This window comes from Melitaea cinxia, chromosome 19 (genome assembly GCF_905220565.1).
Source record: "Melitaea cinxia chromosome 19, ilMelCinx1.1, whole genome shotgun sequence".
NCBI classification, from domain to species: Eukaryota; Metazoa; Arthropoda; class Insecta; order Lepidoptera; family Nymphalidae; genus Melitaea; species Melitaea cinxia.
Genome location: NC_059412.1, coordinates 14,256,841 through 14,273,713, shown reverse-complemented (window position 1 = coordinate 14,273,713; position 16,873 = coordinate 14,256,841). Strand labels below are relative to the sequence as shown.

Sequence of the window (16,873 nt, the reverse complement as noted above, 5' to 3'; positions counted from 1 at the left end):
TGAATACATACACGCAACGACTAAATACAATGGTAATATAACCTAAATATGGACTGGGAAAATCGATAATCTTTGACACAAGCAACAATGAAATCAGATGTCAATAATTTCGTATAAAACATACCTTTTGAAAGTGCTAGTTGTCGGTATAACGATAGCTTCAGATCCGGGAGTTGTTCCACCGCTTTTTTCTGTCCGTGAAGCGTATTCCGACGACGAATCACCGGTATAATAACGTTTTGGTACAACACTGTCATGATCAGATACTCTTTTTATACCACATTTTAAACACTTTACACTCTCGGTAGGGTTGATTTGACCACACGTCTGACAATGCCATTGCAGCACTGATGCGATTGAACCCATTTTAATTCACACATGGCTATGTGACCATAACACTGCTTCGTTTTTATGGAAACAATATTGGACATACGAAAAATGAAAACAGCTGATCCACCATGTTGTTTGTGTATAACTTTTTTAAAGGGAATGTTGCCAAATACTGCGTTATTTGTTATTCTTATATTGTTTATTTGTTTTACAGCAATTAAGACGATATATTGAACAATTATTTCATTTATTTTACTTTATTTCAATCTATTTCCAATAAGATTAATTTAATACATTGTTTTTTACTGAATATTAATGCGCTAACTAGCGTCATCTACATCATATTTTGTGCTCTTTTTATGCTAAACGGATGTTTTGTAGTACACGCTGCTTTCCAAAGATGGCTCTGTTTAACTTTTTTAAACGGTTTTATTTAGCTCACCCCGTTTGTTTTATTTTTTTTATTTTTTATTTATTATTTATTCTTGGGTCAAATTTAGTAATTCAAATTTCACCCTCTTCCTGTCAACCGATTAATCTGAAATTTTGTATACACTTTGGATTTTGATGACAATACAATTATGTTTATTCATTATCATTATAAATTCAAGATGGCCGCCGCTACAAAATGGCGGATAATTTATGTTTTATTAATCCCATCAATATGGGTATCAAATGAAAGGGCTCAACAAGCAGAATACAATATACTATAAAAAATTGAAATCCAAGATGGCGGCCGCTACAAAATGGCGGATAACGTAGGTTTTATCAATCCCATCAATATGGGTATCAAATGAAAGGGCTCAACAAGCAGAATACAATATACTATAAAAAATTGAAATACAAGATGGCGGCCGCTACAAAATGGCGGATAACGTAGGTTTTATCGATCCCATCAATATGGGTATCAAATGAAAGTGCTCAACCAGTATAATCAATGTACTATATAAAATTAAAATCCAAGATGGCGGCCTCTACAAAATGGCGGATAACTTAGGTTTTATCAATCCCATCAACATGGGTATCAAATGAAAGGTCTCAACAAGTAGAATACAATTTACTATGCAAAATTGAAATCTAAGCTGGCCGCCGCTACCAAATGTCTGATAACAATTTTTTATCAATCCCACCAATATGGGTATCAAATAAAAGGGCTTGACAAGAAGAATACAGTGCACTATACAACCTCAATATTTAAGATGGGCCTTGCAATAATGAAGCACTAAATGAATTAAACAGAATGCGAAATAAAAACTAAAAACTAGAAAATAAAAATAGGTAAAAAAACTTTTTAAGTTAAACGGTTTTATGTTAAACATACATTGCAATGTTTAAGATAAATGTACTAAAAACCAAAAAATAATAAAATAGATACAGTCGTGGGAATTATAAACATATGCATAGACTAGATTAAAATAAAACCGTGGGGCACGTCAATTGTCTACAAATTATCGACTTAATGTGCGATAGAAGAATCGTTTAATTCGTCGTTAAAATAGGCAGTTGGCCCGCAGACGGTGAGGAAATTACTTACTATTTTCTTGCTCATGGAAATTCCAATAGTTATACACTCCATGTAAATAAAAGAGATGTTTCAACTAGTTTATCGTTGGACATTCACACTGCTGGCTGGCGAGGAATCGTTTCACTGCTCGTAGTTTGTCTTTAATCGACAAAACATATGATAAAACTACTACTCGCTCACCACTATGAAACCCTAAAACTCGCTTATAATCGAGCTTGCTAGCTTGTTTCCACATTCTAGCCCTACTTATCACACGTCCATCGTTGTCGGTTGAACAACTGCCTAATTATAGTGTAACATTACAAAACAAACATTTTAATCAACGATTGTAGACAATTGACGTGCCCCACGGTTTTATTTTAGTCTAGTCTATGCATATGTTTATAATTCCCACGACTGTATCTATTTTATTATTTTTTGGTTTTTAGTACATTTATCTTAAACATTGCAATGTATGTTTAACATAAAACCGTTTAACTTAAAAAGTTTTTTTACCTATTTTTATTTTCTGATTACGTTTCTTCATAACCTTAGAGTTCATAACAAATAAATTTAAAGTAAAAAACTTAAAAAACAAACTTTTATTTAAGTAAGCTAAAAATAATAAATTCACTCATTATCATCATCACTTCCGCCTATCGCAGTCCACTGCTGGACATAGGTAAGCCTCCAGAAGTTCGCGCTAAAAATACGCTTGAGTTTTGCCCATAGTCAACCACGCTGGGCAGGCGGGTTGGTGACCGCAGGGCCGGCTTTGTCGCACCGAAGACGCTGCTGCCCGTCATTCGGCCTGTGTATATTTCAAAGCCAGCAGTTAGATGGTTATCCCGCCATCGGTCGGTTTTTTAAGTTCCAAGGTGGTAGTGGAACTGTGTTATCCCTAAGTCTCCTATAAAAATAAAAATAACCAACTAACTTTCCTTTAAAATCAATAACTTTATTACACAATTTATATGATACGTTATTTTTACGTTATTGTTTACGCCACGCAATTTCACTTGCGTTATTTCCGATCCCGTGGTAAGGTTGGAATGAACGAAGCCAAGCCAAGTTTCATTAAAATCGGTCTGATAGTTTCTGATAGTGACTGTTGCGCTGGCGGTCGCAGGTTCGATCCCCGCTCACGACAGATATTTGTATTGGCCATATAGATGTTTGTCGTGATCTGGGCGTTTGTGCATGTGTATTGTGTGTGTTTCCGGAACCACAGCACAAGAAAATCCTACTGGGGGTCGTTGAATGTGAAGCGTTCATTTATTATTATTATTACATACAGCCATGCTCACTACACACTTATATCACTTGTCAATGTAATCGAAGTCGGTTTTGAAAGGCAAATTCCGCAACGCTGTCCAATCTGTGATATAGGTACCTAAGTAATTATGTTATTATATGTAACATTTATTATATAATTATGTTAGATATATGTAACATAATGTTATATATGTTGTCTATTTTAATATTTTTGGACACTCAGTTAAAATAAACAAACATGTTTGTTTGTATGCTATACGATATTTATTTATTTATTATTTATTTATAACTAGAGTAGGTATTTGTTCTTCTGTTTACAGGTGCTATTCACATTGCTAGGATCAAGATGAATTAGTAGAGTGTAGATAACAATAAAACAACTGCGTCCCGTGCAGGGGGTGTCGACTCTATACGTCAAATCAACGACATACCTTCAAGGGCTATTTCAAGTGAGGCTAGAGTAAAAAAAAATCGGGACCTAATGCGAGAAATTAAAAATTCACTGATGACGGCAACACAGAGCATCAAAATGGCGGATTTGTTTATCCAGCGTCCATCGTTGTGTAATGTGTTGTTTTGTTTATTGCTTTGGTTTATTGTCATAAAAGGTTATAAGAATTGAATTTTTATTTTATTATATTAATTTTATTTTTGTTTCGACTCGGTGGGATTGAAATATTTTGAGATAGTGACTCTTGTGTGTGGTTTGAGTTATCTTTACGATTTTTATGAACCTATTTCGAAAAAGTGACTAAGACGTGACTATGTCTTCGGTAAATAACGCGGAAAATCAACGCCGATGTTATAAGTGCGGACGTTCACCGGCTGAGGACTCGCTGACTAAATTGTTTCGCTTTCCTAAACCCGGTATAACGAACACATTACGGTATGTATTTATAAAATTTATGATAAATTATCTAATTATATATAGAACATTGTATGAGTTGTACCAGGACTTCGAACAAGTGATATCTAGTCTAGACTCTAGAACTAGATGTATGTGTTACAACAACAAAGCTACTAAACTACAGCTATGAAGCCTTCCACCCAATCTTCCAATTTAATTTTTGTGAGTAGCACTACAGCCCCAAACAACAAAATGAAATCAGCCATTTGTCATAACATTTTGTTCTGTAAAGTCCAATGCACACCGGGGATGGCAGCGTTGATGCAATTTTATCTTTATGTATCACTACTCTCATAAGTAGAGCAGTGTTTTATTATATTAGGTTGATTCTACTTCACAATCAACTATCCCAGTCAGTTTGTTATTTTGATATAGTTATAATTTTATTTCAGCTGTGAATTATGGGCAAAGTACTGCTTTCCTGATAAAGAGCACTGGTCTCCAGAATTTCAGCAAAAACTTCATACACGACATTTAATGCTCTGTAATAGACATTTTTCAAGGACATCATTTAGTGATTACCCTGAAACTTCAAAGAAGCTTCACAGATTTGCTGTTCCAGATGACATCAAAGAGGTATATAATTAATCTATACTAATATTATAAAGCTGAAGAGTTTGTTTGTTTGTTTGCTTGTTTGAACGCGCTAATCTCAGGATCTACTGTCCTATTTGAAAAATTCTTTCAGTGTTAGATAGCCTATTTATCGAGGAAGGCTATAGGCTATATATAATCACGCTAGGACCATTAGAAGCGTAGCACCAATGAAGAATGTTTCAAAATCGGTTTTTTTATCCTTTTGAGAGCTTCCGCTGCGTAAAAGGTTAGTTTCGCACAAATCATAAGTATATATGACAGATTTGATCCTATTCCACAGGGACGAAGTCGCGCGCAGAAGCTAGTGTTATTATAATATTTAACATAAACAATATAAAGTCATTTGAAATTTCACATAGTAGGTTTGTTTGTAGTAGTTTCATGTCAAAATGTTTGGAGTATGGAAAGCAATAGACTTTCTGTCTGTTGGTTCAGAACTTAAGCTAGTTTAAGGGATATCCTACTAAATTTTTAAATAAATAATGCTGCCGTCGCGTTGGCGCAGCGGTCACAGCACTGGATTGTGATTGGCTATTGCGCGGGAGGTTGCGGGTTCGATCCCACACACGACAACATTTGTATTGGCCATACAGATGTTTGCCGTGGTCTGGGTTTTCTGGTGCCTCGGAGAGCACGTTAAGCCGTCGGTCCCGGTTGTTATCATGTACACCTGATAGCAATCGTTACTCATAGTATAGTAGGGAATATATCCGCCAACCTGCATTGGAGGTTGGCGGATATGATAATATTATTTCAATCTATTATCACAACCTTGTTTTTTTATTATTCATCAAGCAATAAAGACATCTAAGACTCTAAATACATTTTCACTATATTTTCAGGAGTATTGACTTCTGAAGCAGCTGTAACTGCAGGTGTCATATCAAACATGGATCAACTTTTTGATTCTGTCAACAGCGACTCTAAAGATTTGCGCCGCGGGAAAATACATGCTACAAATTTGAAACAAACCACACCACATCTCACGTTATTTAAGAAAATGAAAATATTTTTTAATACTTCAAAATTTGTAGGCAGCACACGTACACCACCTTCAAAAGAAGGATGGGTGTGGACTCTGAATGCAATTGAACTATTATGGAATAAACTCCGTAATAAGCATTCAAATATTCAAAGTCTTGCCACCCGCAGGCTACAGCAGGACCCACTAGAAAATCTGTTTGGTTGCATTCGGAGTAATTGTGGTGCAAACTACAATCCTACCGCTGGTCAATTTATTGCAGCACTAAAAACATCAATATTAAGCAACCTAGCTCACCTAAGCACTGGGAATTGCGAGAGCGATTACTGCGAAGCCATAATTGATAATTATAAAGACGTATTGACCAGATCCACAAACTTATGCACAAATTATACAACTTCCACTCAACAGAGTTTTTCATATTCCTCAAATTTGTCTGAGGAACTTGAAAGTATATGTAATGCTGAAACATCAAGTGGTGAAGCTCAGGCATGTGCATATGTTTGTGGATTTTTAATTAAAAGACTTGATTGTAGTTGCTCTAGCTGTAATAACATTTTATTTTCCAAGGAAAAGTGTTTAGTAGAACATTTATTCCTACAATTTAAAGAATACAATTCCGAAAAGCAGAGCTTAAAATATCCTCATTTAAATATTATAAATTATGTGGAATCCTGTGCTTTGGTGATAAACAGAATGCTTAAAGATATAGGACACGAAAAGCATGTGCTTAAAAAAGTAGTAGATAAGGTTCAAGAATCGGTCGATCACGATTTTTTAAAGGCTTGTCCAGTACATTGGGAAAAAAATCGCAGTTATTTTATAGAAAATATTTCATATATTTGCATAAATAGGTACTGTACATTAAAAAATCGTGAGTTCTCAGAGGAAGCTTCAAAGGCTTCGTTAAAAAGAAAAATTGACATTTTAAAACATAAATAAAAAACCGTTTGGAATGAAGTTCCTTTTGCTGAATACCTACAAGTTAAAAGTCGTTTTACGAACATGGATAAATGCACTTAATTTTATATCGGACTATGTAACTAATTTGGTTATACATACTTAAATTACTGAAATAAAAAAGTACCATAATTCCTGAGTTTTTTTCTAATATTTAGTAAAGTAGGAAATTAATGAATACCGATTTTTTTCTGGTTGTACAACAGAAATCAAGTTATGTCAATTTAGCATAATATGTTACATAGGTCATTAATTTTTAAATTTTAATATTGTTTTGTAATGCTAATTTGAGATAAGCAATTCTATTGTACACTTGAAAGAAAAAAATAGTTTTGATTATGCATTTCAAAGTTCCCGCCACATTATGCATTTCAAAGTTCCCGCCCTATTCACGTCCTTCACGCAGTTGTTCTGGGCTACCACTAGATGGCGCGCAGCAATACTGTCTTAACCTTTTATTTAGGAAGTCGTTATTCTTCTCCTAGAGTATTTAATGTTCTGTGGTCCCGTGGACGCGAATACACGACTAAGATTGATCGTTCAACACGCGTTAGTTCATTGCTTTGTTTTTATCGAGTATATAGGTATTATATACTTTTATTCATCATTTATATGAATACTAGCTGCGCGCGCGACTGAGTCCGCATGGAATTAAAAAAAAAAATATTGTTCGTATTTATTTCTAAAATAAAAGTAGCCTAAGTTATTCCTTATTACATCAGCTATCTGCCAGTGTAAGTCCCGTCAAAATCAGGCCAGCCGTTTCAGAGATTAGCTGGAACAAACAGACAGACAGATAGACAAAAATTGTAAAAAATGTTATTTCGGTATATATACCATGTATACATCCAGGGATTTAGTAAAAAGCGGTTATTCTAATATTACAAACAGACACTCCAATTTTATTTATTTGTATATGTATATATCTAATGTAGAATTTTGTAATTGTCTTTTTATACATATAGGCTCAGATCATATAGGAAAGTATCAAACATTCCTTTTATTATTACACTGCAGTATTATTGCACTGCGTGACGTTTAATAGTCAAAACTTCAAAAATAAAAACTTACTGAAAGGAATAAGTTCTTTTTCTAATCCGATCTTATTTTATATCTTATTTTATGATCTTATTTTACTTTCATTAAATAAACATACACACTTTATAGTAAAAATATTGTATTGAAGACCTTTTTTATTTTTATTTTGGAATATTTTACAGTAAGGCTAAAAATTTCAATCCCATTATTGAAGAGCATAAACACATTTAAAGTATTTTTTTATTAATCTCTTTTAAGAAATAACTAACTCATTTGGCTCAGTGACCCGAAGTGAGTCTTGGTCTCCGAAACAAGATTTCCCCACTTCGCACGATCTTGCGCGATTTCCGCGATTTCCAGCCAATTATTGGCTTGGATCTCACTCAAGTCTGCTTTAACCATGTCCCTCCAGCGGTATCTGGGTCGACCCACCAGTCTACGTCCAGTTGGTCGAACCAGATACGCTCTCGACTGCTCGATCCTCCCCCATGCGTTCGACATGCCCGAGCCACCGCAACCGATGGGATTTGGTAACTCCAACGATGTTTGGCTCAGACACCAGGTTTGCAATTGCAGCATATATTTTTCTCCCCCCCCCCCCTTAAGAAACGAAATTCAAAAATATACAAATGTGTTTCATTATTTTATATCCAGAAGCTAATACCACATTATATTTACTTCAAATGAAAAATTATAGAGTTTCATACATACTTTCATTCTCTATTTGACCTTTCTTACAGGGCTGGGTCTCAGAACTCGGCCACCCCACCCGGTGATACTGTAAAAAATATATTCGACCCCATAAGGGAAATCAATTCCCAAAAAAAATCTTTTTAAAATAATTAATCTTTACAGTTATGCTTAATCCATAGCGAATATATTTTCAAAATTGCCTTGAGGATGATATGTCTGTCAGGACATTGACTTCATATACAGACGGATTAAATGCCTGTGTTTAGTTCATTAGTTAGGCTGGTCTAGGAAAAAAATCTAGCTACTCTAATGGTGAATGTTGAGTACTGAAAACACATGATTTGGTGGTCTGGAGGACCTGGGGCAATGAAGAAACAAAGGGCCGATAATTATTTATTTTCTGAATAACCTACATTTTTTACTCTTGAAACTTATAGCCGGGTTTTTTTGTTACATGTTTTACAAACTGAAGCGAACAAACATTAATATAATTAATTAAGTTTATACAAATGTTGTAGTAATCATTGCGAAAATATATAGCTTGACAAAACTCCGTCGATAGTTATGATAAATCCTATTTGCTGTTAATGATAAAACGCCGAATACCTAAATGTGGTATAATAGAACAATTAATAACAAAAGTTTTCTCTGCGGAATATCGTACCTATATTATTGTGGCTGGTACTTTTTTCATTAAAGTGACAAGGCCAGGTAATATTGAATATTTAATCGTGTTTATTAGTTAATACTTGACACGCTGTGAGTCTTTTCGAAAACTTTTATATTATTCAATAGGTATTTATGATTTTGGAACATTAGATAACAACTCAACCTTCACAATGGGTCATGATGACTGATCGGTCATGAACAGGGACAAGTTGTAGTCTAGTTATGACATCCATAATTAAAAGAGACATAAAACATATAAAATAAACGTAGTAAACTAAAATAGGCGTATGGAAACAAACTCTTTAACGTTATATTTAGTTATTTATATAGAAACTATTCTGGTGATGATTTTCCAAATGTGTTCTTTTTTTATAAAAATAAAAATAGCTACTGATCCCGCAAACCTTGTTTTGCCATATATGTTATTAACACCCTAATTCCACCCCCTCTCATAACTTAGGGGTATGAAAAATAGATGTTGGCCGATTCTCACACCTGATAAAAAGCGGTCCAGCCGTTTCGGAGGAGTATGGTAACTAGTGTTGCCCAAATTCAGTCTTGGTCTTGCAGTCTTGGTCTTGTTCTTGCGTTTTTGCAAGACCAAGACCAAGAACAAGACCGCGTATTTTTAGCAAGACCAAGACCAAGACTGACCGTGCAAGACTTGAGCAAGAACAAGACATAGCCTGCAAGACTCTTGCGTCTTGCAGCTAGGACTTAGCGCTATTTCACTGAGTAGTTAGGTGTAACAGTTCGGTGTATAGGTAGGTACGCTTAGGAATTCTATGAGACGCAAAAAACTGTATCAAAGAATATGAAAAACTGGACCTATGCGCATTACGACTAATACCATAAACATAGCGAATAAAAAAATATCTATTAAAATCAAACTGAGTGCATGCATAGTTATGTTTTAACCATCGGCACTTTGATAATGCGGCATCAAAGGTTTTGTACTTACTTCTCAAAGAAATTTGCCGCTTTTCGGAAGTACATGGTTATGATACACGCGCCGGCGGCTTCTTTTGAAATCTAAAACAATCGTTGCCGCCACGCCGAAATCATAACATTTGACACTATTTGATTGCCGCCATAGGGCGTAGGTATACTCATGCAAAATAATTTCGAATTTTAAGAGTACCTACAGGTGTTCCAAAGAATAAATAAGTTTCAGAGTGCTTAGAATGAAAATGAATACATTATACTGATCACGCAAGTAGTATTATGATTAGGATAAAATGGTAAGGATAGGTAGTAGATGTCATATTAATTCATTCTAGTAAGTATATATTATAATATTGATTACTTATATGGTTTTAAACTAATTACTTAGGTACTATTATTGTACATTTAGTCATTATATTTCTTAAGTTTTTACAAGAAAAAATAGCAAAAAGTGTTCAAATATCACCCGTTTAATAAATATTGTAGCCACTTTTAAATATACTTGAAACGTGTAAAAAAATTCTACAAAACTAATAAAATAATATAAAAAGCGTAGGTACTTACCTACTAATAAAATAAAAAGCCTGCGATAAGAGTTTTGTATTACTTACCAGCCCGAATATCTCTGAGAGAGATGATGAGAGTAAGTAAATCTTCAGTTATTTATTAATCTGCTTGATCTTTACTATGGCTATGTTAATTCAAGCTCACAATGTTCCAATTCTAATACGTTTTTCTAAGATTTAAAGTAAACTTTAATAAATAGTAATAGACTAATAGGTAATTGCAAAACTTGCAAGACTCTTGCTGCAAGACCAAGACCAAGACCAAGACTGGGAGCGCAAGACCAAGACCAAGACCAAGACCAGGTGTATTGGCGCAAGACCAAGACCAAGACTGGCTAAGTCTCGTCTTGTTCTTGCATTTGGGCAACACTAATGGTAACTAACAAGAGAATTTTATATATAGATTTTTTTATATAATTATAATATATAGGATTTTTAATGATAGTCTTAAATATATAGTTACACACACCAAAGAGTAGCAATTTGAAAAAAAAAACTAAACAAAAATTATACTTGTATTTACTGAAAAAAAAACCTACGTAAAAATAGACAAACTTCTTTAAAAATATATACACAATAAATCCCCAGCTCAACAATAAGTAATTCTGTAAAAAAAAACTAACTACAATTCACCTATTTTTAAACATCATCAAAGGACAATGGCCAAAAAAACCCAGGCTGAACAGATACAGAATGTAGCTAAAAATTGTGGTGATGTTGGATGATGATGATGAAAATGTATGATATCATCTCCATCAAATTCGGTGGCTAAATGTGTGATATTGCTATTTATATTTCATCAGAGATTATTTTTTTTTATCTTTAAGATAAGATTTTATCTGTATCTATTCAGCCTGAGTTTAATTTTCATACTTCCGTAGCCTGATTGAATTGTCCTTTGTTTTCTAAAAATGTAAAAAAAACATAAAGACATTACTAAATCATTTATATTCTAATACAAAACGTCATAGTATGCTAAACAGTATAATGATTAAGCCTCGATCCGTCGTATAAGCCACTGAAAACTACAAAGGTACTCCGCTTTTCCAGATTTTCAATTTGGCTTAGCGTGTAAATCTTATCACGAAGGAGAGGAACGAAACATTTTAACAGAACTAAAATAATTTGATCTCGTAGCTTTGTTTATTTGCTACGGATTCTTTTTAACTTACTTCCAATAAAGGAGGAGGTTCTCCATTCGATTGTATTTTTTTTGTATGTCGAGTTTTTTCGTCGACCTACGTTGTATTATCACGCATTACTTTTCACTGAGTGTATCGATTTTGATGATTCTTTTTTGAAAGCTGATGCTTGTCTTGTGATCCCATTAAAATTTTATCGAGATTTGATGAGCACTTTTTGAGTAGTCTTTGATAAGGCGTATTTTCTTGACTATCGATCGACCTGTCGATGTAATTGAAGTCGGTTTTTTTTCGTTTGCGAGCAAAAAATTATCTGATGTATACTGTTACAAAAACAATTGGTTTCATAAATAACAATTAATCAGTTATAATAATAATAATTACCATAATAATTTATTATTATAATTCGTTCACCAACCCGCCTGCCCAGCGTGGTGACTATGGGCAAAACACATGAGTTCACGATGTTTTTGGCGTAAACTTGTGGAGGCCTATGTCCAGCAGTGGACTGTATAGGCTGTAATGAGAATAATAATAATTGACTTTGTTCAAAAAAAATACTATAAAATGTTCAAAATAAAACATAAAAAAATACTATAGTTAATTTAAAAAAAAAAACAACGAAAATGTGGCAAATCGCGATGTAGATAGCGATTGATTGATTATCTTTCATAAGTAAGAGTCGATTTATTTGCAATTTATTTTTAAATAGCGACCCACCCTGGCTTCGCACGGGTGCAATGCTGATACTAAATATACTACAAAATATCTTTATTTATAGTGTGCAGATAGCTTATAGCATGGTTATTAACATAATAACAACAAAATTCCAATATGCGACGTTAGATTATACGTTGTTACAGAACGCGTTGAAGAAATAAAGGTTCACTGCTCGTTCCCCGTAGGTGATAGCGTGATAATATGTAGCCTATATGTTGACCCGATTTCTTAATAATATTCGTGTAAAATTTGAAGTAAATCCATGCAGTACTTTTTGAGTTTGTCCCGGACATACATACAGACAAACAAAAAAAATAAAAAAATTATAAAAACTATATTTTTGGCTTCGGTATCGATTGTAGATCACACCCCAAGTATTCTTTTAAAAAAATATTCAATGCACAGTTTTGACTTTCCTACCATTTTATTATATGTAATAGATACATTGAAATAGTTATAAAATAATTCTTCTCAGATTAACTCATATCATCATCATCATCATCTCATCAAACAGATGAGTGAAGGTCGTTTGTAATTCGAATCTTAGATTATTGAGAATGTAGTCATAATAGAATTATTTGTGTAATAGCAGCTGTATAAAAAAAAGTTTGTGTGTTAGCTCCGACGCACAACTGGAGTTTACTGATTTTGATGAAATTTTTGGAGTTCATTAGAGTTAACTCCTTGAGAATCGATATTCATATAAGGCCCCCGGAATGAAAAAATATGAGGAGTAAGATCTACTGAACGAATGAACTCGTTAGTTTGCTGTTAATGCCATCTGTCGGAATATGGCGTTACGACGTTTTCTAATAACACCGACATTTGATTCGTTATATTTATATTCGATAGATGGCGATATTTCGTAATCAAAATCAAAATCAACTTTATTCAAATAGGTCCCAAGAGCACTTACGAATCGTCATTTTACAAATTAAAATTTTAAGGTGTTTATAATTTTTTTAAAGTAAAGCTACCACCGATTCGGAATTTAGATTTTAGTACAATTGATTTTACCATTCGTTTATTTACCATTTGATATGATATAAATCTTTTTCTTAGACTAGTAAGCCTTTTTTGTGCCTATTTACAGTCGATCTAAAGGAAAAAAATCCAGTCGTGCGTCGGAGCTGAAACACACATTATTTTGTTTATATTTGGCAGGTCTGAAAATAGGTCGTATACCTACTATTTTTTAAACCTCCAGGTGCTGGCAGAAGAACGTTTGCCGGGTCAGCTAGTAATCTAGTAAAAATTAATCGTCAAAATGTATGTCACTATAACTTTCGATCGACTGCACCAAATTGGACAATAGTTTTTTTTGTTGTGTTTATTATTTATAGTCTGGGCAATGTTTCTACAAAATGAAATTAAAAAAAAATCGAATTATTAACAAAAAATAATGGAACTACAAAAGTACAAAGTTCGTCGGAGTCATCTTATTACTCGAAAACACGTCCTGATACTTTACGTCAAAATATTAAAAATATTACAATTTATTTTCAACAATGAATGAAGATCGTATAATTTTGGCGTTGACAATTGTGCTCGTATATTTTTTCCCTCACTTCGTTACCAATACTTCACCCTAAATATATTACAAGCAACAATATCACTTAATGTCGCCGAACAAATGAGTTGGTTTTTTTCCTCATAATAAATTTGGGAGTGAGCAGAAATAAATAAGTATAATTGGGAATTTAGAGCGAAGAGGACGGAGATAGATGATTAATTTTTTTTCTGATTAATTTAGATTGAAAACGTACGTTTTTCTGACAAATTGAAACATTTTAGGGACGGTTTCACTGGTTGTGCATAAGGTTTATCCTGTAGATAAGTTACGAATAGACTTTAACAGCAGGTCGGTACAGGCGACTAGGACCTACTTCTCTTCAATTAATAAACTACAACCTTTAGATTCATATTTTCGAAGTGAAATATCTCACAAATACAGTAAAATCGGATGTTAAAGTCAAAACATTTTTGTTCGTCGTTGGATATCATCACCCGTCAAATAGCGTTACTGGTAAAACAGGCCCTATTTGTATGCTATGCTATAAATATAAAACATTAATCAACACGCACACACACACATAAACGTCTGTTCCTTAGGTAAGCAACTTTATGCTATCTCGTTAATAAAAGTATCAACGATCAAGTATTTTTTGTTTTATAGGACAAAAGCGGCAAATAAGTATATGATCCACCTGATAATTAATCAAAGGTCTAAAATGGAGTAAAGGATACAGCCTCAAAGTCTAGAGCTGATGGTAAGCTAAAATATTCCTCACTTATCCCAAATTCTACTTCTTTGTCGCTTGGAATCAAAATACTTGGGCTTAGGAACAGCAGTGAAAAAACATCTAATAGATATATCAACATTAATCAAAGTTGCTATTATGATAGGAAGGCAGCTCGTTTTTTGCTTAAAGAATCGACATAGCGATTCAGCGGGGAAATGCTGCGTTTTTGCCGCCATAACTAACTAATGCACGCTGCTCGTTCATAAAAGACACATGATTGTGATGATTATATTCAAAATTATCTTCAATACCAAAAAATGCTACTTAACTCAGTCAGTCAGTTCAGCCTATTGCAGTCCACTGCTGGACATAGGCCTCAAAAAGGGAGGCTACTCAACTATTTGTAAGATATTATTGTAATGCTAGCGGTGCCCGAGACTTCGTATGGAATTTAGCAAAAAAGTTATTGTTCAGTTTGCAGAGTTATAAAATAAATAAATTTCTAAATTAAAAGTAGCCTAAGTTACTCCTTATTACATCAGCTATCTGCCAGTGAAAGTCCTGTCAAAATCGGTCCAGGTGTTTAAAACATTAGCCGGAATAAACAGACAGATAGACAGACAGACAAAAAATTATATTAAACTATAGCATATCAATATTATTTTTTTTTATTAACCGATTTCAAAAAAAAAAGGACGAGGTTACTCAATTCGATCGTATATATATATTTTTTATGTATATTCGGGGATAACTCCGTCGTTTATGAACCGATTTTGATAATTCTTTTTTTGTTGGAAAGGAGATATTCCTAATTTGGTACCATGATAAGGAAACCAGGATCTGATGATGGAATCTCAGAGAAATCGGGGGAAACTCTCGAAAATCCGCATAACTTTTTACTGGGTGTACCGATTTTAATGATTTTTAATTTAATCGAAAACCGATGTTTATCAGATAGTCACATTTAAATTTCATCGAGATCTGATTACAACTTTAAGAGTAATCATTAATAATGCGTATTTACTTGACTATTTTTTTCTTCTACCTATGTTGTGTTACTTGTCAGTATAACTGAAGTCGGTTTTTCTACGTTTGCTTGCAAACACAATTATTAATTGATAGTTAAGTAGATAAAAATGAAAACTAATGCAATTTTGACTTAAGTATGTTTTATATGTACTTATTGTTACTAAATAATAAATATGTTGTACAAACAGACACTCCAAGTTTAGTTATTTGTATAGATTACTTTTTTTATATATATACATAGCTAGGTCGAATAAGCGTACCGCTCACCTGCTGGTAAGTGATTACAGTAGTCTACCTATAGACGCCTACAACACCGGAAGCATCACGCACGTTGGCAACCCTACCCCCAATCCCCAGACCAGTTCTGGGTGGAACCCCAGAAGCTCTTGTCACCTTTCTCACCACATGAACACAGCACTATTTAAAGCAGTACATTTAGCTGTAATCTTCTGTAAGGCCGAGGTCCTTCTTACTGTGCCCTAAATCAGTGCTCAAAAATATTACATTGGCACATTTTTATTCATCAAACAGAAAAATGGCACAGCATTAAAAGCGCTGTACAAACCTTTCCATTACAAAACAAAAACGCTTCACCATTATTTACTTTCCATTGTACAAACGAATATTTGTTTTACAAAGGAAGCACATAGAGTGAAATAGTGGGAAATTCAATGAGTGTCACTGTGCGCCGTGTAAAAATAGTCGAATTGAAAATGGCGAACGTGGGGCAGCGATTAGAGGCATCTGGGTCGAAGATTTATCCTAACGTTTGATGGATAGCGCCTGTGACGTGGCAAATTTGATAAATATTTTTTAGGACCGAAATTTATGTCGTTTAAAACATATATCAATCATTCGATTTTTATTCAGTGCTTGTTACATTTTTAGGATGATTTAAGTTTACCGATAGTTTTTAACCGCCTTCTAAAATAGCAGGAGGTTCTCAATTCGACTGTATTTTTTTTATGTATGTTACTTCAGAACTTTTGACTGGGTGGACCGATTTCGACAATTTTTTTTTAATCGAAAGGTAGTGCGTGTCATTTGGTTTGGTGGTTATCTAATAATGCGTTCCTACTTGACTATTTTTTCGTCGACCTACGTTGTATACCGCATAACTTTTTACTGAGTGTACCAATTTTGTTGATTTTTAATTTAATCGAAAGCTGATGTTTATTATGTGGACACATTTAAATTTCATCGAGATCTGATTACAACTTTTTGAGTAATCTTTGATAATACGTGTTTACTTGACTATTTTTTCGTCTACCTA

At 33.7% G+C, this 16,873-nt stretch overlaps 2 protein-coding genes across 4 annotated transcripts in view; one reads left to right on the top strand and one right to left on the bottom strand.

The window, feature by feature from the left end:
* The window catches only part of LOC123662887 (calpain-D), a 28,571-nt gene extending 28,194 nt beyond the window's left edge, over nt 1-377 (bottom strand). Inside the window, exon 1 of the mRNA XM_045597667.1 lies at nt 125-377. Within this exon, the coding sequence (XP_045453623.1) occupies nt 125-366 (242 nt within the window). The 5' untranslated portion in view covers nt 367-377. The remainder of the gene's footprint in view (nt 1-124) is intronic.
* Nucleotides 378-3,513: 3,136 nt separating this feature from the next.
* Nucleotides 3,514-6,687, top strand: LOC123662915. 3 transcript variants are annotated; one of them, XM_045597686.1, is made up of 3 exons: nt 3,514-3,995; nt 4,409-4,592; nt 5,456-6,687. In XM_045597686.1, exons 1-3 carry the CDS (start codon nt 3,874-3,876, stop codon nt 5,462-5,464), a joined length of 315 nt encoding a protein of 104 aa, XP_045453642.1. In that variant the 5' UTR covers nt 3,514-3,873; the 3' UTR covers nt 5,465-6,687. The 3 variants fall into 3 exon arrangements, with proteins under 3 accessions (XP_045453642.1, XP_045453643.1, XP_045453641.1); XM_045597687.1 differs by lacking the exon at nt 5,456-6,687 and adding an exon at nt 4,705-4,826 and having other exon boundaries at nt 3,518-3,995; XM_045597685.1 differs by having other exon boundaries at nt 3,522-3,995.
* Nucleotides 6,688-16,873: the final 10,186 nt, after the last annotated feature.

Excerpts from the sequence above, each read along its gene's own strand:
- LOC123662915 (XM_045597685.1), top strand. The coding sequence starts at position 5,503 with ATGGATCAACTTTTTGATTCTGTCAACAGCGACTCTAAAGATTTGCGC.